A 24,977-nucleotide genomic window follows, 5' to 3' on the forward strand; every position below is an offset into this window, starting at 1 on the left:
GAGGGAGAAGGTGGGAATCTGTGGAGGTAGATTCTTCTGCACACTAAGTTTAGAGACCCACTCACCTGAGTAAATAATCATTGCAGTCGCCTGGGGTGCTCTTCCCACTACACCAAAAGCTGAGCACCACCCCCAGGGGACTCCTACTTAATAGACCTGAGGTGGAGCTCCAGTTTGTATATTTTGAAAATGTTGGTTGGGTGCCCCTGCATCCTCATGGAGACTGGCAGCAGGGAGGCATCTTCTGTCACTCAATTTACCTCGTATCTATCACTTTCTTTTCAAATTAATGTTTCTTTCCCTATTTAAATCCAAAAGGATAAACCTTCAATAGTAAGCCTTGGGTCTTAATTTTCCATGATTATTGTTGGTCACTTTTGCTTGTTACTCAGCTTAAGCTATGAATCATTTATATTTAGCAAGATATGTTTCTATTGCAAATTATACTTCTGATTCAAATGATAAAAGCCCATTTTTCCTCACTTCTATTTGTTATTTATCCCCATGAAAAAAGTAAATCAGCTCCATTGGAAGTAGATTCCTCCATTCCATAGCTCAGCGATTCCAAATCCTTTATCTTTGAGCAAAATATATATATATATATATGGTCAGTTCCACTGAAGAATATGATCTCTGTCTCAGTGCACTGAGAACATATCTCCCATCCTTCATCCATTACATGGCCAAGTACTGATTGAGTGCCTACTTGGTTGGGCACCATCCTGGTGTACTCAGACAAATGAGGAGGTAGCCAAGTCCTCAAAGAGCTCATAATCTAGTGGAGAAGCACATTAGGGCTTAATAGCTGCTATATCCTATAACAGAGCTACCCTTTATCTCACTTATAAACACATTATTTATATTTAATTTCTTTTTTTAAAGATTGTATTAATATTTAGAGATGAGAAAGGAGGGAGAAGGAGGGAGAGAAACATCAATATGCAAGAGATACATCAATTGGTTGCCTCTTGCATGCCCCTTACTGGGGACCTGGTCCACAACCCAGGCATGTGCCCTGACCGGGAATCAAACTAGTGGCCTTTCGGTTCACAGGCCGGCACTCAATCCACTGAGCCATACCAGCTGGGGCATTATATTTAATTTCTTAAAGTTAAACCTCTGGTTTCAGCTTTTTAAACCTGGTTGAGATCTGTTTTCCACAGGTTACACTTCTTTTTCTCTAAACATATTCAATATCTTAAAATACTTAAAAAGATATTTAAAAATCATTTAAAAATGTTTACATGCCTAATAAACTTCTTAAAAATGCTCTTTCTTGATATTAATGAGGAAAATGCCAACTAGAATAGCAGTAAGAGAACGTCGTATAGGCACTGGATTGTTGGGGAGGATGTGGAGCAATGGGGATTTTCATCCTTTGCAGGGGAGACTATACATTTGGAAGAACTGCCTTGGAAAAATAATCTGGCAATATCAAGAAATACATTGTGAATAAGCAGCTCCACTCCCAGATATGGGTCCTAGAGAAACTTTTGCACATGGACAAGGATATTCACCAAAGGATTCCTAATCCCCCAAAGTTAGAGACCATCTAGATGTGCCCGGCAGGGAAATGGCCCAATTGTGATAATCCATATAATGTAACAGCATACAGCAATTAAAATGTATAAAATATAGCTACACTTGCCAATATATATCACCCTAGAGCACAAGAGTAATGAGCCCACTCCATTAAATGGCAAAATTCTAAAAGCCTTTGTTGAAATATATCTTTCTCTCATCTTTCCCTTTTTTCTTAGGCATGCTTAATAATGTGTGATTTAATCTTTTTAATGACCCAGAGTTCACAACGTACATGAGTTTTGTAATGCAGTTCTCAGAAGCTAGTGAGGTAAATATCAGAGTGTTTTTGCCCATCAGCCCATTCATCTCAAATAGACTGAAACCTTCAGCCTGTCAGCTGTCTCAGTGTTCACACGGTAGTACGCCTGCTACTTAGCCGACTTCTCTAGTTATTGCAGCTAGTAATCTCTGGGTTATACCACCTCCTTAGATCATTGTGTAAAATTAAGGTAAGGGAAGTTTGTGTATTTACTGCTCATCCTTAAGCTTTATGCCTGAACCTCAATTAAATCTAGTTTTGCTGGCTTTTTAAAATATAAATAATGTTATAATTATAACATTAATAAGGCCCCAGTTATTTGAGTGGCTGCAAGTAAGTGAGATGTTACTGTTAGAGTGTAAGTCTGCCTTGTGCAGGAGTCAGGACTAATCTAATTTGTTTCAAGACTGGCACATCTATTCAGAAAAGTTTTATTTTGTTTTTTAAGATTTTATTTATTTACTTTTAGAGAGGGGAAGGAAGGGGGAAAAGAGGGAGGGAAACATCAATGTGCTTGCCTTCCTGTGTGCCCCCTGCTGGGGACCTGGCCCTGCAACCCAGGCCTGTGCCCTGACTGGGAATCAAACCAGCAACTCTTTGGTTCACAGGCCGGTGCTCAATCCACTGAGCCACACCAGCCAGGACTATTTAGAAAGGTTTAATAAAGCAGTGCCTCACTAGGAAGAATGAGCTATTTTCTTCAGAACCTCTTTTTAGGAAAAAAAAATTAATGTGTACAATAAAAATTTAATGAAAAATGATTATCAGAGCTTCTCTTTGGCTTAGGGAACGCCATGATATTTCTATACATCTTTAATTTTTTTCATTATGAAAGTTTTTAAGATGTAGAAAAAATATAAAGACTATCCAGTACCAAGCTTAACAAACAAACATTGGTAACAGTTCAGGAGAAGCCTTCTTTATCAAAGCCCTCTTTGATCACATCTAGTCCTACACACCTTTAAACTTAAAGGTTTTTCTATTTTTTTCTTTTATTGAATCCCAAAGGTCACTTCAAATTTAAGTGGTAATTTATAATGATTTTTTTTTTAACATTTAGTTTCTGCTCCCACGTCAACCTGGGCTATAATGAAGAACATTGTTGCCAAGAATGGGTTTTCTGGATTATTTACAGGTAAAAATATTTGTTTTACCAAATCACTGAGTAAAAATACTTTTACTTTTAAATGTATCCTTCCTAAATTAACTTTTCAGCCAGAAACTATTGAAAACATTTCACATTTATGATTTCTCCTAAACATCTTTTCTCTTAGTTTAAAATGTTTTAAGTTAAAATTTCTATATAAAGTAACATGAAGTTAAAGTGAGGGGGTCGGCACTAAGTTTGTCTTGTTCTTTGATACCAGTCTATGGCACAATGTTTGATATATCACTTCATTTAATTTGATCATCAGAATAAAACCAAATAATTTAAATTTTTTTAAATAAGGTAAAATTTGTTCTGCTTTTTTTTTCTATTCTCTTTGCAGGCACAATTCCCCGTTTAGTTAAAATTGCTCCTGCTTGTGCCATTATGATCAGCACATATGAATTTGGAAAGGATTTTTTCCAGAAACAAAATGCTCAACGACAGCAATACTAGTGATGCTGTTTCAGCTGGAAATAACCACGGCCAAATAGTAAGGTGGAGACTCTTAGGCTAGGGCCTTCATGTTATCTTACAAAGGTTTTGTATCTTTCCTGCCAATAATGGAAATGAGTTTCTGCCTTGATTCTAAACCATAATCCTTATTTTAAAATTAGTTTTGTTATCCTAATTTTTGAAATACTGAGCTTTTCCAGAAACCACAACCATAGAGCTTTTTATAACGAAAAACTATTCCTTGATACTGGAAGCAATAATCTGAGTTGGATATCAAAGAAATAACGTTACCATTATTTCTGCAAGAGGGAGTGGTTTTGCTGATTGTATTAAATGTTCACCAAAGTCAAACAAGGGTGCAGAGTGGGAAACATTGTATTTAGACTAGTAACAATGACGCTTTGGCACATCCACGCTGTAATTCACACATCACTGTTTGTGGAGCTCCCTAGGTCACTCCCTATTTGCTTGTTGTACTAAATTTGATATTATTAATACACTCTCAGTCACAGTATTTCCAGGATTTCCTTTGATGATGTGCACCTGACATTAGTGTGCTAGAACAAGAGACTAAACAGACGGCAGTTTTCTTGAATAGCTTTTGGTCACTACAGGCTAATGCCTAAGTAATTTAGCTTATGACTGTAAGAAATGATATTCTTTTTTTATATTTGTCTGAATATCTTAGGATATATATACTCTTAAGAAAAAGCACTTTATTGACGTCTGTGTGTATTTTATGAAAATGTGAAGCATTTTTGCCCCTAAAATAGGTAATATATTTTAGGTGATAAATCTCTAGTGTCCATGGAGGAATTAATGTATTTGTATTATAGTAGAAAAGAGCTTAAACATTTTACCAGAAATAAACTGTATAGAATTTGTATGTAATCTTTTGTGTTTTTATCCTGTTGATTTACATTAAATTTGGAACATGTCCATAAAAACATGAAATATTTATGATTTTAAGGTTATTTTCATTAAAATATTATAAGTTAAAATGATCACTGTCTTTAGCTAAATATTTTCATATAACGTGTATGAACATTTATCTTGAACACTGCCGTTTAACAGTACTAAACTTACCCTGGTTTTGCTGCTGCTTTTTGATAACTTATTGGTAGAAAAAGGCAGAAATATTGAAATTTAGGACTATGCTTCAAAAAGCAGTCACATGTCTGCTTATAAATACCAGAAGGGAAATTTCCAACTGTACCCCCAATACTGATTGCACTTGTGGGAGATTGTTACTATTTATGACTAAAATAAGCTGAATCTAATCCCCTAGATTTTCTAACACGTGTCTACACACACTGTATCTGGATGAGAGGAAGGAAGAAGGAAAGCCTCCGCCTTTTCTCTACTTCAGTAAATAAGCATTAATACTTTTCTTTTAAAAAAAAGTAGCAACCAGCCAGAGTTTGGCTACAAATTGTGTTCTTGGCAATGTTTCTGAAAGGAAAGTTTCATCTCATTAATGATAAATTTTCTAACATACATACTTACTTTGTATAAATTTTAAGAAGGAATGTCTTAGTATTGTTTGCTACTTATTGTATAATACATATTAGACTTTTTAAACAAGTAGATATAAAAATAAATTTTCCTTGTATTTCTCGGAAAATTATTCACTACGCGTTACCATACGTGCCTCCTTTAAATTCTTCCGTCCCTTGTTCCAGGGCACAACTTCCAGGGATGTCAGAAAATGTCACCTATCACTTTTGAGCTTTTTCCCAAAATGAAATCTGTCATTCAACACTTATTGGGCCCTTCCATGTGGTGGCAGTAGGAAAAACACTGGAGATAAGATGGTTCCGAAACTGTCACTGGCCTCAAGTAGGTTTCAGACTATGATGGATGGAGGTGTGTGAGGGGGTTAAGGGGAACGCTGGGGGGCTCTTCACTCACCCTGGGCACAGAGGGGAAGTGGGCAGGAAATGCCTCTACGATTAGGACAGCGATGCAAATGAAACCTACCTGGAGGCAGGCAACGGGATGTGGTCCCAGCCCTTTGAGCAAAGGGTGTGTGTGCCAAACAAGAACCAAGAAAGAAACAGGAAACAAAGGAAGTATTTCTGGTGCGACTCTAGCAATTATAGAGTTAGGGTTTGGGTCTTTTTCCACACCAGCATTTATCTTTAACAGAATAGGACAGCATTAGCACAACACAGAAGACACCAGGCCTTACTACACTATCATGTACACATGATAGGCCAAGTGTTGTGTAGCGAAAATTTGGTCTTAGCTGTGTTTTAGAAAAATAACAAACAGTATGGAGAATGTGACTTGTAATAAGGTGACCTATTTTAAAACATTCTAAAAGTTTGGTTTGGACTTCAATAAGCTTTTAAAAGGTACTTTTAATGACACTGATATAAATTTATCTCCCCCTTCCTATCAGTTAAAAAGAACAAAGGCTGAACCTACATAGAAGCTGCTTTGCTTAAAGGAAGAGCCCAGTGAACTAACTAAAAAAGTATAAGACCTCTGATTTTTCAGAGCAGTCATGTGACATTTCAGAGGTAATCCAGTGTATCGGTTTATCAAAATCAGAGATTTTACTTAATGATAGAACTTGATCAGAATTTCCATAGTTGTAAATCTGAGACATTTTTAACCAGCTGAAAACTTGTAATCAAAAATGACTTAGAAACTGACTTAAGGTTTCTGTCCATCATAATTAGTAGCTTGCGTCTGGCACTCACCTCTCACAAACTGATACGTGTGAGTTCACTTAGTGCTGACCTCATCCCGATGCCATCACACAGGTGCTGAGAAGATGGTGGTGTTTCCATTGGACAGGTGAGAAAACAGACAGTGGCCATTATATGCCCCAATCAGTGACACGACCCGGGCCGCTGCTGCAGAGGGCCACCTAAATAGCTGCTGGGTATTCCAAAGTGTGTCATGTTTTTTAAAAAATAAAGTGTGTTTTATTTTATCTGAGTTGAAATATGGATTTCTCCAAAACCATTTTCATATTAGTATTTTAGGTATTGAGTAATACACATTTATCATATTTCTTAGTTCGGTGTGCAACCTGAATCAAGTAATTTTTCATCAAGGATAAAATAAGACCACTAATGCATAGTACAAAATGTTTAATATACATGCAGCAAGTATAATACATCAAGGCAACAAAATACACATAGAAATATTAGCATATAATTCAGCATTCTATTTGGGGGAGGGTTTGTAAATAAACACTATCACCTAAAAGTAAAGACTGAGACTTAAGTTGTTTCTTCATGCACACACTAACCATCTCTAGTATGAAATGAACTCTGTAGAAACCGGAATTCACATTAGCAGATGGATTGTACACCAAGAGCTCCAAGAAAGGAGGGAGAGTCATGATCGTCAGATGTCGTGTTTAAATCTGCGTTTAGCAGCACATTAAGATGCACAGGTTACAGTACACATTAGACAAATCTGAAAAATGTTATCAATTATGGAATCCTGAATTAACTTTCCGTATTATAAAAAAGTATGGAAAAAATTTAACAATGATTTTTTTTTAACTATGGAAGGAAAGTGTCAAGTTGAGAGTGGACCATGGATGATAAAGCATTTAAACATTCTGAGAGTTTTTAGGAAAGCAGCAAAAATGCTTAAGGCCAGCCTGAAAATGTTGAAGTTCCCTTCCTGAACCATTTCTCACTCCCTCTTCCCAAGATTTCTATTGCCCTCATTTTATACATTCTACCCCCCACACAGGGTAAAAATTGCTTTGAACACCTCACTGACAATAACATATACAGAATTAAGAGATTAAAGGTACCATTTCTCAAGAATATTTGCATTTCTGTAAGTACAATACTAAAGTCTTAAGCTAAAACAATAAAGCTCTGAGCAGTTCTGGAACAACTAAGATAACTTTTTAAAAGGGTTTTCAGGCCTCCTTTGTCCCTGAATTGACATTGTTTGAACTGTTTTACATACAAGACTAGCTTTGTTATTATTTATTATATTAAATTCCAAATTTAATGAGAGTAAAGCTCCAAAGACTGTAGAGAACCACCACACTCCTACATTTCTAATACAAATAATGAATGTGATACGTTCACACTTCTTGCCTCCTCTCAATGAAAATAAATTTTCTTAGGAGGAACATCATTCCTATATGTCAAAGCTACTAAGTTTGAATGTAATGTTTTATTAATAAACAAAAATATAGCACGTATTAAGTCCCAAGAAGTATTGTAGCCTCTTCATGTAAACAATGTATAAAACTTCTTTGGCACAACTGATCGTGGGTTTCCTCATATTACTTTAGAAAATGATACATTTTCTCTTCCAATATGGTGGATTTTTTTGGGACAAAATGTATAGCTCCAAACATTGCAAAAATGTTTAAAATACAGCTCATAGCTTTTTTAAAAAAGGAAACTATGTTTTGCCTGTAGAAGTGCAGGGACTTTTAACATCAACTTTAAAATGAAACTGCGGCCTGATCGATGACAAGAGCCGTAAACGTCACAAGACACAGCTCACGGCCACAGAGCAGGGGCAGAAGGAATACGGGTGCCAGACACTTCGCAGCGGTGGTCACCCTGCCGATCCTAATGCAAAAGCCGCTCACACTTCACTGAACCTGAAATTTTTGCTGATCAAATACTTTTTCAACATCTGTTACACTTTAACGTTTAATTTTTGAGGCATATTTGATCGTGTTTAATTGACAACCTGTTAAGAAAATTTGGGGGAGACAAAGAATAAAAAATGTATTCATTTTACCTAAATGGCCTAAAATATTGTACTTTCCCTATGACACTAACAAATTTAGTAACTGCCTACTGCACATTCCTACAAAATTTATAAAATGTTAAGTGGAATGTTAACATTGATACCAAATGATAATAACTTAAAGAAAAACTGAATAAGCCACTGTCAGATTGCAGCTGAAAATATCCTCCTTATTTTAAAAACAAGGCTTTTAAACATTAGAATCTTGGAAGAAATTAATGAAAAATAATATGATTAAGTCATTTTTAGAAGTTTTTCAATCACTGAATAAAAGAGGAAAGAAAATATGTAGCTTAAGTCTCTGGAATAAAACCTTGAACTCGTCTCTGGCAATTATTACACATTAAATTATATGGAAATCAACTGAATAATAAATATGTACACTTTAAAGGATTATTAATTTAGAGGATCTTTGAACATTATTTTAGGTCTATTCATTTGAAACTTCCTCAGTGACAAATACAAGAACTTTAAAATGAGAAATGGCTGGACCATCTTTTTTTCACTCAGCACGGAGTGGGTTGAACTCTCTACACCACAGCATCCCAGGCTTGTGCCAGAACAATATAAAATCCCAAAGGTTTTCCCAGCAGTCACACTTGTGTAAATAGAACACTGGCAACATAAAATCTTTTGGCTTTTACATAAAATTCCTCAGGATGGAGTTAGGCCTGGACTTGTCATCTCTGTTGTAGGACTTGCAAGACAGTCATTAGATTTTAGGCTAGTTAGAGATTTGTAACTTGCCACTGATGTTAGGGACCCACAGAGACCAAGTAATGAAGGAGTATCTTCTTTACCTGGAAATTAGGATAAAATAAATATTTAATTGTCTTTGAAGGATGATACCAATAAGGACTGAAAACCATGAAAAACATCATACTTTACAAAATACTGTATATTCTTGAATATTGTTATGGCAACACGCTAATACATAAATGAATATACATAACATAAAAAATAACAAGTATGCTAAAATCGGAGTTACTAATATTTTAAAACCAACTTATTGACATGGGGGAAGAATTTGCAAGGTTAACAAAATTTCCACCTCATATGACAGAGTGGCAGTTCCTAGCAGAAAAAAATCAGTCATCAGGAGGAGAAAGTTGATTTTTGTTTTATACCAAAGAGAACCAGTTTTGTTTTAAATGTACTGGTATGGAGACTGGACTCTACAAGTCTTCAGATGCTGCTGCAAATGGCATAAGAGGACGCTAGGTGTCCTCTGTGTGCCAGGCATTGTGATTAAAAAAAAAAGGTAAATTTAAGAATCACTTCTTGCCCATAGGGAATTTGTGTCCACAGAGACACAAAAAGAAACACAAAATTCAGTAAGTGTAGTGATAACAGTAGGTCAAGGGCATTATGGAGACTCAGAGGAAAGTATCCAAACCAGATCGGAAGGGTTGGGGCAAAAAGAGAAGTTTCAGGGAGAAAGGGACCCATGAAGTGAACCCCAGGGACTAGCATAACCAAGGAGGCAGAGACCAGACAAGTCTGTGCAGAGGGCCAGCGTGAGCAAAGACACGGAGGGAAGGCTCGGAGGGAAGGCGGTGGGTGCAGGGAGCTGCAAGCCAGAAATGATACTAGAGCAGCGGTTTCCAGCCATTTTCACCTTGGGGCACACAAACTAATCACTAAAATTCTGCAGTGCACAAAAAAAAAAAGTATTTTTTGCCATTCTGACAAAAAAGATTGGTGTAGTTTTCATTCATTCACACTGGACAGCTATGAGTTAGCTGTTGTCATTTTTTATTTGACAATCTACGGGAGAAGAGGTCAGTGCCCCCGACTAAATAGTCAGGTGTCGTATGTTTTAAAAATTCTTGTGGTACACCAGCTGAAAAGTCCCTGGACTGGAGAAATAGCAAAAAGCCACAGGACACTTTAGAGTTTATGTTGAGGAATCTATCTTGATATAATCACAAGAATATATTTGTGCATTCTGAATTCAGACACTATATTCTTGGTCCTATTCATATACTAGGGATCCACTGAAGCCTTTTACATAAGGGAATTTCATGGTTAAATTGTATTTTAAATACTTGAAGGCTCTATGAAGCATGATTTTGAGGGAAATACAATGCATGTAGGAAAATCAGAAGGAAGACTATGGCAGTTCCCTGGACCCAGTTAGCAGCAGAAAGGAGGATGGAGAATCAAATAACGTGTCAAAAATGTTTAGAAAGTTAACCCTGTAGGACGTAGTAAGGCAAACCGCTGGTGGGAGGAGCCATGGATGACCCAGCAGGCTCTGGGTAAGAGAACGGTGAGAGCACCAACTCCTGTAGAGGAGGAGTTGGGAGAGGGAAACAGGTCCATGAGGAAATGGGCAGTACATGTGCATCCTAATTCTAAGGAATGCCCAAAGAAATTTCTAGCTACTATCGAAGCCACAACGAGAGACAAAATGTTATATATTAAGCGGCGTGTAAGGACTGTGTTATCTTTTTGTGAACAATGGCCAAGAAAACTGATGGCCATCATTCCGTGCGATAAAATTTCAAACTACTGGAAACCAGGTGTGTGGAAGTTGCGGGTGGCGACATACTTGTTTTGCACGTGTTTGTGTGAACACCATGACAGGTATCTATACTGGCATCACCTTGATTGGGACCTGTGTTTGTTTATATGCTGCTTGAAATGCCTTCAAAAATATTACTGTATAACTTGCTCTTAAACATCATAGCTGCTTGTTCATAGAAAAGCATGAGAAATAGGTTGTAAATTTCATGTTACTGAAGCAAACGTTCATTACAGGAATTACTGCAACTCATACTTTTTTTTATAAAACAAGGCAAACTGCCCGTAGGGGGGAAAATGCTAAGCAAGGGAAAATCCCTCCAAGTAATGAAGCTTGGGGACATCAGCAAAAGGACCGCTTATCTCACGCCAAGCTTACAAGGAAAGACAGAAGAAATTCCGCAGAACAGAAAAAAGAGATTCCGAAGCAATCAGTTGGAGTGACTGATTCACGCATCATGCAGGATTTCTGTTGATAAGGCAAACATCAATTTGTTGTGGGATTCCTGTGACCTTTGAAGAGAAGCTGTTTAATGTCCAGAAGCATTTGATTTAACTGAGGAAGATGATGAAACTTTAAGTTAGTCAAATAGGAAAATATCTGCATAAAAATGTGCAGGATGTTTGTTGGTAACTTAAAAGAAATCCCTACGACTCCAACAGTACAAGTAGCGTTTTAGGAAATGGCTCACTGTCGCACAGAGGAGGGTGTTGCACACACAGTCACGGACGGTTCTAACTCGAAGATGATTCAGACGAGGTCTACTCTGAACATGAAGTTCCTGTGCGTGAATTCACTTTTATTTTCCTCATCTGAGATATAGAAGAGTAAATTTAATTTTAAAGTCTATGCTTAAAGTCTACAAGAAGCAGTCAGAAAAATAAAATCAGAAAGCAATTCATTTACAATAAAAAAATCAAATACTTCGAAATCAATTTTACCAAAGAAGCACATGAGGTGTACGCTGACAACTACAAAAAAACTGTTGAAAGAAATGTAATGTTGAAATGAGTGAGAAAATGAATTCCTGTCTTTCCCTGGATTGGAAGACAGTATTGTGAAGATGGCAAAATTTTCCATCTTAATTACCCATCATTTTTTCAGAAATGAGAAGTTGATTTTAAAACTCATATGGAAATGAAAAGGACTCTGAATAGCCAAAAAAATTTTAAAGGAACAAAGTTGTAAGACTCACACATCCTGATTTCAAAACTTAATGCAAAGCTGCAGCAATCAAGACAGTGTGGCACTCCAAAAGAACCTATGTACCCCGATGTTCATAGCAGCACAATTTATGATAGCCAAGAGTTGGAAGCAACCTAGATGCCCATCGGTAAATGACTGGATCAAAAAGCTATGGTACATTTACACAATGGAATTCTATGCTGCAGAAAGAAAGAAGGAGCTCCTACCCTTTGCAACATCATGGATGGAACTGGAAAGCATTATGCTGAGCGAAATAAGCCAGGTGGTGAAAGACAAATACCATATGATCTCACCGTTAACAGGAATCTAAACAACAAAACAAACAAGCAAGCAAAATATGACCAAAGACACTGAAATACAGAACAGGCTGACAGGGTCCAGAGGGGAGAGGGGAGAGAATCTCAGGGGAAAATGGGAAGGACTCACATAAGCAAGTATAAAGGACACATGGACAATAACTAAGGTGGGGGGTGGAAATGGGAGGGAGGTGGGGAGCACTGGGGGGGCAGGGCTGTACTTGCCCTGCCCCGCCCCAGAAAACAGAAAAGACAGAAGACTGTACTTGAACAAGAATTAAATAAAAATTAAAATTAAAAAAATAAATTTCTATTGTTAATTTTAAAAAAAGACTGTGGCACTGGAATGTAGGTAATGTGGCTTTGGCAGAGACACAGACTAGGGAATATAACAGAGAACGCAGAACTAAACCCACACGTGTGGGTAATGTAATACATCAAGAGTGCGAGGACCACTCAGTGAGGGGGAAAGAACAGTGTTTTTGAGAAGTGGCTCAGGGTCAACTCAACATCCAAATGCAAAAGAATGAGCTTGTCCACTTAGTTCACACCATCTACCGAAAATAAATGGAAAATGGATCAAAGACTTAAATGTAAGATCTAAAACTATAAAACTCTTATGTGTTTTATTTTACATCGGCATGACCTTAGACTAGGCAATGGTTTCTTATATGTGATACCCCAAACACAAACAACCCCCAAATTAACTAGGTAAGCAAGACTGTCAAAATCAAAAACTGACTTGAACACTAGCATGAAAGTGAAAAAGACATCCCTCAGAATGGGAGGAAATATTTGCAAATCACAGATCTGGTAAGGTTCTACTATCCAGAATATACATAAAGAACTATTACAACTCAACCATAAAAAGGCAAACAATGTAATTTTTAAATGGTCAAAAGATTTCAACATTTCTCTGAAGATGATATAAAAATAGCCAATAAGCACATGAAAAGATGCTCAACATTATTACTCATCTGGGCAATGCAAATCAAAACCATGAAATTCCACTTTCCATCCACTTGAATGGCTATGATAAAAAAATAACAAGTGTCAATGAGGGTGTGGAGAAACCGAAACCCTTAAACATTGCTGGTAGGATTGTAAAATGGTAAGTCACTTTGAAAAATGGCCTGGCAGTTGCTCAAATGGTCGAACCAATCCTATTCATAATTATAAACCCAGGGAAAAATATGTATGTTCACATGAAAACTTGTAATGAATGTTCACAGCAGCATTATCATAATAGTCCCCAAAACCCAAACACCCAGCTAATGAATGCATAAACAAAGTGTGAGACACATGTACACAAGAATACTACTCAGGCACAAGAGAGAACAAAGCAGTGCTACACGCTGCAATGAGGCTGAGCTGTGAGAACATTCTGCTAGGGCAAAGAAGCCAGACAAAACAGACTGTATCATAGGATTTCATTATATGAGTGTCTAGAACAGACAAATCCAAAAAGGCAGATGAGTAGTTGCCAAGGGCTGGGGTGAGAACGAGTTGGGATTAACCGTTAATGTGTTCGGGGGCCCTTTGCTGGGTGAGGGTGATGTTCCGGAATTTGCAGTGATTGTCTTGGTGGCCCTGCACCACCTAAGGACAGCAGACTTAACACCAGACAGTACTGGTCCCATAAGATGGAGCTGAAAAAAGAGTTCCTATTGCCTAGCAATGTTGTAGCTGTCATAATGTCCTAGCACACAGCATTACCCGTGTGTGTGGTCCTGCTGGTGTAAACCTACTGCAGTGCTGGTTGTGTAAAAGTACAGCACATCCAATTCTGTGCAGTATATAATACTTGATAGTGACAATAAATAGCTATGGTACTGGCTTGTATGTTTAATATACTTTTTATCACTACTGCAGAGTGCACCCTTTCTACTTCCACAAGAGTGTGCTGTGAAGCTGTATGCTGGGTCATACCGGCAGCCTCATACATCTGTTTACTCCATCTCTCATTTGTACTATTTTTGCTTGTGCCTGATTTTTTTTCTTTTTCTCTTTTTATTATATTTTATTGATTATACCATTACAGTTGTTCTATTCCCCCCTTCACTCCCTTCCACCCTGCACACCCCTCCCCCACCCTTCCCTCCTTTAGTTTATGACCACGTGTTTCAAGTTCTTTCACCCTCTATGCTACTTATGTTCTGTACCTTCTCCCCCCTTCTCCTCCTCCCACTCCCCTGTTGCTAACCCTCCATGTGATCTCCATTTCTATGGTTCCACTCCTGATCTAGCTGTCCTCTTGGTTTGCTTTTGTTTTAGGTGTGGTTGTTAGTAACTGAGTTTGCTGTCCTTTCACTGTTCATATTTTTCATCTTCTTTTTCTTAGATAAGTCCCTTTAGCATTTCATATAATAAGGGCTTGGTGATGGTGAACTTCTTGAATTTGACCTTATCTGAGAAGCACTTTATCTGCCCTTCCATTCTAAATGAAAGCTTTGCTGGATAAAGCAGTCTTGGCTGTAGGTCTTTGGATTTCATGACTTGGAATACTTCCTTCCAGCCCCTTCTTGCCTGTAAGGTCTCTTTTGAGAAATCTGCTGACAGTCTGATGGACCTCCTTTGTAGGTAACTGTCCCCTTATCTCTTGCTGCTTCTGGGATTCTCTCCTTCATTTTAGTCTTGGCTAATGTAATGATGATGTGCCTTGGTGTGTTCCTTCTTGGGTCCAACTTCTTTGGGACTCTCTGAGCGTCCTGGATTTCCTGGAAGTCTATTTCCTTTGCCAGACTGGAGAAGTTCTCTATTATTTGTTCAAATAAGTTTTCCACCAGTGGCTGTTTCTTTTCCCCTTCTGGTACCCCTATAATTTGGATGTTGGAACGTTTAAAGATGTCCTGGAGGTTCCTAAGCCTCTCCTCATTTTTTTGAATTCTTGTTTCTTCATTCTTTTCTGGTTGGACGTTTTGTTCTTCCTTCTGGTCCACTCCCTTGATTTGAGTCCCAGTTTCCTTTCCATCACTATTGGTTTCCTGTGCATTTCCCTTCATTTCAATTAGTTTAGCCGTCATATGTTCCTCTAATTTGTGACAAAAATCAACCAGTTCTGTGAGCATCCTGATCACCAGTGTTTTGAACTGTGCATCTGAGAGGTTCGCTATTTCCTGGTCGCTTAGAGTTATCGGCTCTGGGGCTTTGAGTTCTTCTTGAGCCATATTTTGGACTGTTCATGCCTGTTACGTATGAGGAGCGGAACCCTAGGTGTTCACCAGGGCGGGGCAACTCAGTCAGTGGGTTTTGACGCTGTATGTGGGGGCAGGGTCAAAGGAAATCAATGGCAGGCACCCTCTGCTACCTCCCGCTGCCACCGTGGGCCGTGCGGTCTGTCCCAGTGTGCGCAAATGTGCGACCTTAGTCAGCCAGCTGCTGGGTTCACCCACTGGGGCCTGAGCTGTCCATCTCACTGCTCACTCCTTTGCTGGTTTATCTGCGCTTGAATGTGTGACCACAGCCAGCCCACTGCCCCGAGCCCTCACTGGGTCAGCCTGATGCGGAGCTGCCTGGGCGCCTGGGGTCAGGGGATTTTTCCTGCCTGATCCTGCTCCACTGCTGGTTCCGCTCCTCTTAACGGTCTGGTTGAATGAATGGTTTGTTGTTGTCGGACTTCCATATAGTTCAATTTTCTGTTCTTTGGCTGCGTCTTTGTTCTCCAAACCTTTGTTGTATTCAAACTTGGTTGCGGGAGAAGGCACAGTGTTTCTACCTACGCCTCCATCTTGGCGGAAGTCGCCCTTGTGCCTGATTTAATTCTGTGTTGCTTTCTATAGCAACATGCTGGGCAGGCTTGTAGCATAGGGGGCAATAGGCCATACCATAGAGCCAAGAGTACACAGGAAGTAGGTGACACAATCTAGGTTTGTGTAAGTGCACTCTGTGATGCTTACACAACAACACAATCATCTTAAGGATACATTTCTCAGAATGTATCCCCATTGTTGAGGAGCATGTGAGCGTATAATAAACACAATTGAAGTGTACACTTTAAAATAGTGACTTTTATGTTATATGATTTCAATAAAAGTTTTTTAAAAGCCTAAAAGATTTTTAAAATAAATACTAATAATGCTAAGATGCAGAAATGTCACAGTTAATTGTTGGCATTTTTCTTCTCTTTTGGATTGGGACAGAAAAGAATGGTGTACTCTAAAACCCAAAGCATCTTAGATTTGATGAAATGTGGTAGCTACTAGTGGTTACTAGCATAATACCTGTCATATATGAGGGGCTTAATAAGTGTTTCTTGAAAAAATGACAGCTTCTCACCATTTTCTATCAACAATTACCATGCTACGATAAGCAGTTTGGATTGTATTGTCATGAAGAGCCACTGCATAATTTCAAGTGGGGATACAATGTTTTTGAAGGTCACTGAATGGACTATGAGGGGGCAAGAATGAGAGACGTAGGATGTTGAAAAGCTCTGGCAGGAGTCCGTCCAAGAGGCCTGCCCCACGTGGCGCAGACTAGGGCTGCAGGAGCAGAGAAGGTGGGTGGATGTGTATACAGCACGTGTTGTCTGGGGGGCTGCCAGGACTTGCAGATAAGGGGGAAGAGCAGAATCCAGGATAATGCCTATAGTGGTGCCATTTACTGCAATGAGAAGACAGGGAAGAAGCTGGAGACATAAAGGAACACAGGTGCCCCCGAGGTAAGAAGCTGTCTTTCCCTGGCTCTCGCACACAGCAGCATATATAGAACTGGGAAGAAGGGGAGAGAAAAGATGAGAGCACCATAGTAGACCAGCGCCACTTGTCCAATGCAAGGGACTGTCTATACTCACATTGTAGCCTATGCTGGCGGTAGGAAAGAAAAGAACTTTGAAACAACTAAGCTGTTGAAGTTTAAAAACAAATAAGTTGATTCTTAAAAACTAAAATGTGATCAAAGTGTCCTGAAGAGTTATGGAATTGGACCAAGATGCGTTCAGGGAGATGCAACCCTGCAGAAAGAGGGTTGCTGGAACACAGCTGAAAGTGGTTACAGGAAAAAATGGAAACTTCTTTATGTTTCTTCCCCGTGTTTTTGAGAATACTTGGTACACAAAGTACCAAAGTGACTCAAAAATGAAGAAGTGGTCAGTTACATGAAAAGCTGAAGTCTAATAGCATGAAGACAGAACTGACTTTTGCACTGTGCCAGTGGTTGGTCACTCTGAGGAATCAGTTCGGTAAGTGGCAGAGATGCAAAAGCCCAATTGGAGTGGGGAGACCAGAGGACACAGGAAGTGAGGCAATTAAGGTAAAAATTACACTCTTTCAAGACATCTAGCCACAAACACATGAGAAAAGAAAAAAAAACAAGGGCAGACCATTTTTAATCTTAATGGCAGCTGAATTCTCAGCATACTTCACAGGAATGTCAGTGTTATTCTTCAGCAACCCTCTGCAACCGAAGTACAGACAGTGTAGGAAAGAGTGACTTTTGAACGGATCTTTCCCCTTACCTTCACTGACCGAATTTAATGTGTCTTGTTTCCCGTCTCCTTCCTGGGACTGACCCGGATCCAGTGAAGTTTGAGAAAGGCTAACTTCAGCTGATAACTGGTCAAGACTCTGATAACTTTTTCTGTAAAACAAGGGTAAAATGCTACTTGAATTTATTCTCACAAAAATAATTCCTAGAGACTTTCCTTATTGGTTGTCTTCACTTTATCGAATTTCTGGTTATTTTTCTCCCCAGTTTCCCCCTAAACTTGGCCTTTATCATGACTGCAATATGATCTCCATTATACTTTTCCTCCACCCTTTCTGGAGGTCTATCTGTTTAATCCACTAAAAAATGGAAAACAGTTTTTTGAACAAATTTAAACCCCACCAATTTTTTTATTATCCATCTAGCTAATCAAAGGGGACTTCTGGTTATTATCAATTGCCAAAGGAGCAGAAAAACCTAGATTACTCTTAATGCAGAAATGAAATTGACATAATTTAATAATGATTTAGTATCTTCTAGGCATTTCAGAATTCTTCAGTGCCTTGATATTTTTATTGATGATTATTATATAGTAATAAATTATCATAAATTCCTATAATTTAAAGCTTAAAAGTGTTGGGTAATAAAGTACCTCTGTGTTAATATACCATCAGTATCATTAACCTCCTTCCTTCATCTATTTACAAGTGTGAACCCATTTTCTATTCAAATTAATTAGAATAAATTACAATAAAGGAAACACTCAGTTATAAACAGAAAGTCAATGAAGGTTTATTATGGAACTTCCAGATACTCAGTAACCAAGGTACCAAAAGTGACTTAAAAACAAAGAAGCAGTAAGTCACATCAAAGGTGCTGTGAAGGGTAACAGGACGAAGACAGAGACCTGCACTCATGTCTGTTTTTCAGGACGAGGCCAACTCAAAGATACATGCAGCTTTGATGTTACTGATGTTTCAAGTAAGAGAACAGAATTCATTATTATTTCCGAATATAAATAATCCAAAGAAATGAACATTTTTTTTGGTTCAACATCTACTTCCCAAGGTACTCAAACCTCATCTAATTTCCCTGAAATGTTATATATTCTATGATAATGTTATAGGAATGAATATATAATGTAAATGATGTAATACATAGTCATCATTCACATTCACAAGAGTAGACTTACAAACTTATCAAATGTATGTATATTAAGTATGGGGGGGATGTATACAATGGGTGTCTGTTTTTTCCCCTAAGAAATGAGTGGAAGAATGAGGCAACAGAATAACTTCTAGCTTACAATGCCAGCAGAATTCTCACTTTGTAACATGATGACTTTTCAAAGGTCAATAATTTAAACTAAACTGACAAACGAAATACAAAGAGAGGTACAGATACATGGAAAGACGGACAGGTGTTGGAGGGGAGAGGGTGAGGGGAACTGGATGAAGGAAGGTGGAGGGATGAGTCAAAGAACATAGATGCGCGACTCACAGACACAGACATTGGTGTGGGGATGGCCTGAGGGAAGGGGGGCAGGGGCAAGGGCAAGGGGCAGATGGGTAAAGGGAGGATAATGGGCCATCTGTAATAATGCAAACAGTAAAAATAAAGGAAAAATTCTTCATTGTATTTTTAAGTAATGGGAAGTTCTATTGTAGAAAACTTCTGACAATTAGCACATGAGTACACCACATGTAATTTAAAAAAATACCCAATATCAATGCAGTACTTAACAAATGCTAGGCACTGTTCTACATGTTTTTATATATTATTTAATCCTCACAACTACTCTACAAGGTTGGAAGTATTACTATCCCACTTTGTAACAGAAGAAACTGGGCTACAAAGAGATTGGATTTGAACCTGGCAGCCTGGGTCTAATTCTGTCCTTAAATACTCTGCTGTCTCCTTCCTATTTCATTAGAAGCTATTGGTTAAAAAACAGAAAAATGAAAAACAAAAAAACACCTATTCATTAAAAACAGCTTTCTTTGCTGAGATACACCATGGAAACAGGTTGTCCCCAACATTTTAGGTACCAGGGACGGGTTTCGTGGAAAACAATTATTCCACAGATGGGGGAGGGGACTTGGGGTTGGGAGGATGGTTTCAGGATGATTTAAACGCATTACATTCAAGCTCCCCTCCTGTTGTGGGGCCCGGTTCCTGGGCCCCACAACAAACCTGGACTGGTACCAGTCTGTGGCCCAGAGGTCGGAGACCCCTAATGTAAACTATACTGTTTAGCATTTAAACCAAATCCCTAAAAAGTCCACTTGACTTCCATTAAAAGCTTATTTACTTCACTATGGTGCAAAGCAGGAACACAGGGATTTAATAGAGCAAGTTATAAATAAGTTTCTTTTCCAAATTATTTTTCTGCACCTTTCCTTTAAAACTGAATGGGTTAAGATGAGTTTCTGACACTACTTTTCCATCACAGGAAACTTGTTAATGTTATTAAATTTTAAAATTTATATATAGAAATATTTATAAACAAAAATACCCAGAAGTAACAAAGATTTAGAGTTCATGTGAATAGTGTAAAAACTGAGAGTTCGTGAGCACACACAGCAATTTCCAGGACTGACACTCACGGGAGGGAGAGAACCTGGGAAGAGCCTCTGATAAGGCAAGGCACAGGAAGCGGCCTGCTGACAGTCTTTGAGAACACCACACTTCCAAATCCAAAGTGATACGGGAAGCTTCCTACCCTTTAGTTTGCCACATTTCATGAACAATCCCTGAGTTATAGGCTTTACTCAACCTAATGCCAATGAATTCAGGCACAGAATTTGCTCGACAATCACGTTCTGCAGCAATAATAAAAATCCCAAGCAGAAAGTAAGCACCTTATTCATCAGCTGTTAAGAACAGTACCACATAACATCTTCCTTGCATGAAACTGACTACAGAGCCACCATCTGGGTCCAGTTCACCTTCTTTCATTGATGACAAAGAATGGGTTGGACTTCCACATCTTGACCTGGTTCCCAGTGCAACCGGCAGCTCCATCTGACAGAGCTGTTTTTGTCATGGAGTAAAACTACATTTATGGGAGTTCTGTCTTTAAAAGGTCACCACTATGCCCTATCTTAGATTTCTAGGCTCATTAACACCACACTGTAAGACTTCAATCTAACCCACCAGACACATCAAACCAATGAACAGTCTATTACTATTTCTCAGAGTAGGATTTTAAAAATAGTAACAGCTTACTGAACCAAGATAAGAACCAGCGTAAGAGCCATGTATTATGACTACATAAAAGTTGAGAGTTTAATCTACTGCAGTACATTGTTAAATATAATTTAAATTAAACTTGTAAGAATTGTACGTGATGAGCATTTGGGACATAATCCATTCCACTGCCTTCAATATATAACTATTTAAACATTTTAAAATCACTCAAACATTAATTTCAATATACAGAATTGGGAACTAAATAGCGGCAAATTAAAAAAGAAAACTGAGCAATAGGCCTGAATTCACTTAACTAGTAAACTTTTCCACAATCTTATACTTTATGTCAGTGACCAGAAGTGATGATATGGGCAATCTACATCTCTTACTTGCCCAGGAGATGTACTGATGTCAATAGCAATTTACAATGCCTGGTAGTCGCTGGGCAGCAGAGAGTGTGATGCACAGGAGACGTTACACACACACACACAGTAAACACCGGTGCACGTGAATGTGCATGAAAACAGAAACATACTGTCCTTTTTTATTCTTGTTTTTTCATAGGAATACGTTTAAGGAATGAAATACGGATCTGCTATAGCAAAAAATCTATAGACTCTTAATTAACTGAAACCAGTGGGAGGATGCAAGGGAGCCTCGAGGACAGGGACAGATGTGAGTCGGGTTAGTGTAAAACGTACAAACTGTAAAAGACTTCTGCAGCCTCAGTGCTTCAGAGGGTCCTACTTCAAAAAATACTAGAAAGACACACATGGGGAGGTGAATATCTAATACCTCTGAAGTGATTACATCTATTCATTAGAGAGCATTAAGAAAAATTAGCCTAGAGATCATAAAGAGCATACAAAAGCTCATAATTTCAGTAATTGTGTGAATGATAGCCAAATTGGGAAGCAACAAATTTAGAAGACTAAAAAAGCTTAAGTAGGAAATATAAACATGATGACAATGAACTTGATCATTTGGGATGAAAATAAGTGGTTTAGACAATAACCTAACAAGATTATATAACCAGTATCTAACAAGCTCATGTGGCCAAGACTTTTACACACAAGGAAAAATATTTTTAAGAATTTATCTATGTGTTTTTTAGTGAGAGAGGAAGGGAGGGAGAAACACAGAGAGAGAAAAGAAACACTGATATTTGAGAGAAACCTTGACTGATTGGTTGCCTCTCGCTCACTGGCCCGCAACCCAGGCACGGGCCCTGAATGGGACTTGAACCAGCAACCTTTCAGTGTGCAGGTGGGTGCTCAATCCACTGAGCCACACCAGCCAGGGAGAAAGACAAACACTAAAATAGAACTTACTAGGAACAAACTAAAGTAATCAATTACTTTACATGTGTGTTAAGAGAATGTACTTTATTTATTGTTGGGTTTCGACAGTAAGCCTAAAATGCTTTCAAATTTTTTACCATGATATTCCTGTGTCTGAAATAAAAGATATACAATCCAGTATAACTAATCTTACCAGGTCTAAATAATCAAGAGAGAAATCAGAAATGATGTTTTTACAGTTTTGTAAAATGTATAGTAAATGGAAATAAACTAAACATCTGTTGTGACAGGGGTCCTTCCATGCGTAGGTGACAACATAGCCATGTTACCCAGGGGCTCATTGTAAGTAAAAGGCAGAAAAGGGTACTTGAGCAACAATTAAAATAAAAAACAAAAAGAAAGAGACAAATGGAAAAAGACGTGGTACATACAGGGGTATGCAAAAGCAGGCTTATAGTTGTGAGTATGCAAACACAAAGTGTATTCTTCTATTATTATTTATTAATTATTGTATCATTTTCCATATGAACAACTGTAAACCTACTTTTGCCCACTATATATTTACAATGGAATATTACTCACAATATTCCATTGGCCATAAAAAATGAAGTACTGCCATTTTTGACAGCATGGGTGGACCTAGAAGGTACTATACTAAGTGAAGTAAGTCAATGAAGAAAGACAAACACTATATGATTTCAATTATATGTGGAATCCAAAACAAAAAATAAGTGAACAAGCACAACAAACTCACAGATGCAGAGAATAAATTGATGGCTGACAGATAGGAGGGTTGGGAGACTTGGTGAGAAAGGTGAAGGGAATAAGAAGTACAAGTTGCTCCCTGGCTGGTGTGGCTCAGTGGTCTGAGTGTCAGCCTGCAAACCTAAGGGTCACCAGTTCGATTCCCAGTCAGGGCACATGTCTGGGTTGCAGGCCAGGTCCCCAGTAGGGGACAGGCAAAAGGCAACCACACACAGATGTTTCTCTCCCTTTCTTCCTCCCTCCCCCTCTCTCTAAAAATAAATAAATAAAATCTACACAAGTACAAATTGCCACTTATAAAAACTGATGTGGGGATTTAAAGTACAGCACAGGGAATATAGCCAATAATATTATAATAACTATATATGGTTCCAGGTGAGTACTGGACTTACCAGGGGGAATCACCTCATATATGATATAAATGGTTAATGGCTATGTTGTATACCTGAAACAAATATAATACTGTATGTCAACTTTAATTTAAAATAAAATAAGTTATTTTAAAAAAGAAATGTCGACAAGTCTACAAAATTAATGAAATCAGACATCAGGCTGTCTTTCTTCTCAAAGCTAACTGGGCTAATGAAGTTACAGAGCTTCTAAACAAATCATTGTACACACCCCATATTTTTAGCAGGAATTATAATATAACATAATGATTCATTATATGGTCAGTTTCTTCCACCAGACTGCCAAGAGAACAAATGCCCCTCACTACTGTTGCTTAGGCTGCCTCCTCCATAATTTGTAGGTTCTCAATAAATGTTTGTTAAAGTTAAGATACTGGTCAAATTAAGAGGGGTCGTGGTCAGGTTAGTTCAAGAACTTTGGCTTGTTGCCCTGGCTGGTGTAGCTCAGTGGACTGAGCGCGGGCCTGTGAACCAAACAACTGTGGTTCGATTCCCAGCCAGGGCACATGCCTGGGTTGCAGGCCAGTTCCCAGCAGGGGATGCACGAGAGGCAACCACACATTGATATTTCTCTCCCTCTCTCCTTCCCTTCCTCTCTAAAGATAAATAAATAAAATCTTAAAAAAGAAAGAACTTTGGCTTGTTTTATACGTTTGAGGAGTGCAAAAATTGGATCCTGATGAAATCCTATAATTTGTCTCAAACATGATTTAGAGAGCACTATTTTGTTCTAAAAATCCAAAGTCTCTATTTTTACACGAAAAAGTTAGAATTATTTATTTAGAACAACTGGGGATTTGCTGATCATTTTAACTTTGCCTAAGTTTTACAAACTCTTTAAGAAAGTAGAGCTTGGGATGTTGGGTGCATGTTTAGCATTCAAACATGAAAGATACAAGGTAATATGAGAGTAGAAACAGAAGAAGATAGAGTATAAATAAAAATAAACTGGGAAGCTATTAAATGCCAGGCAATTTATTACCCCATGTGACCCTTATAATTCTATTTAAATAGGCATTACTCCTGGTATTGCACGTGTAGAAACAAAAGGTAAGAAAAAGTGTTGCTTAATGTTACACAGCAATTAAGTAGCAAAGATTCCTTTTAAGTCCTGACTCCAACTCTAGGTCCAGTGTTCTCACAACTATACCCTGGCTGCATACTTTTTGCCCAGCGTTATCAGTTTGGCAACAGAGCAATCTAAAAGCAGTACTGGCATCTGCAGTCAGGTCAGGTTAAGGGGCGATGCTGGGAAGGAAAGGGCGTCCCTTCTTCTTAAAGCTAATGGAGTACCCATGAAATCTGGATTCATGTTGAACAGCTGAACAGGCAGTTTCACTGCTTTCTTTTCTGAGACTAAAATTACTTTTGCTGCCACTACAATACTTTGTAAAAACCAGTTACCAACACTACATGAAAGGTAAACTACAAATAAATAATCACTTAGACTCCTCATGTGTTCCTCAATAGGTAGCTTTGCAGGCATGCAGAGGTACATACATGTATTTTGGCTAAAATATTTTACCTCCCACTATCTAAAGTGACAATGTGGATATTGCAATAAAAAGATATGGTTTTTAGTCTTTTAACTTGTCAGGCTTTAATGTTATAAGATTTTTATAGTTAAAACAGCAGGAACATCTAATATATACAGACAAGAT

At 38.2% G+C, this 24,977-nt stretch overlaps 2 protein-coding genes across 6 annotated transcripts in view; one reads left to right on the forward strand and one right to left on the reverse strand.

The window, feature by feature from the left end:
- SLC25A40 (solute carrier family 25 member 40) overlaps positions 1–4,565 on the forward strand; it is a 42,412-nt gene extending 37,847 nt beyond the window's left edge. For both annotated transcript variants that reach the window (XM_037066119.1, XM_037066120.1), the window contains exons 11-12: positions 2,904–2,978; positions 3,334–4,565. In XM_037066119.1, the coding sequence (XP_036922014.1) occupies positions 2,904–2,978; positions 3,334–3,446 (188 nt within the window). In that variant the 3' untranslated portion in view covers positions 3,447–4,565. The remainder of the gene's footprint in view (positions 1–2,903; positions 2,979–3,333) is intronic.
- Positions 4,566–7,828: 3,263 nt separating this feature from the next.
- RUNDC3B (RUN domain containing 3B) overlaps positions 7,829–24,977 on the reverse strand; it is a 136,229-nt gene continuing 119,080 nt past the window's right edge. For 3 of the 4 annotated variants that reach the window (XM_037066124.1, XM_037066121.1, XM_037066125.1), the window contains 2 exons: positions 17,680–17,801; positions 7,829–8,995 (listed from right to left, as the gene is read on the reverse strand). In XM_037066124.1, coding sequence (XP_036922019.1) covers positions 8,850–8,995; positions 17,680–17,801 — 268 coding nt within the window. In that variant the 3' untranslated portion in view covers positions 7,829–8,849. The remainder of the gene's footprint in view (positions 8,996–17,679; positions 17,802–24,977) is intronic. The other variant, XM_037066122.1, reaches the window with a different exon arrangement.

This window comes from Sturnira hondurensis, unplaced genomic scaffold, assembly GCF_014824575.4.
Source record: "Sturnira hondurensis isolate 20B ecotype Veracruz unplaced genomic scaffold, ASM1482457v3 Scaffold0016462, whole genome shotgun sequence".
NCBI lineage: Eukaryota > Metazoa > Chordata > Mammalia > Chiroptera > Phyllostomidae > Sturnira > Sturnira hondurensis.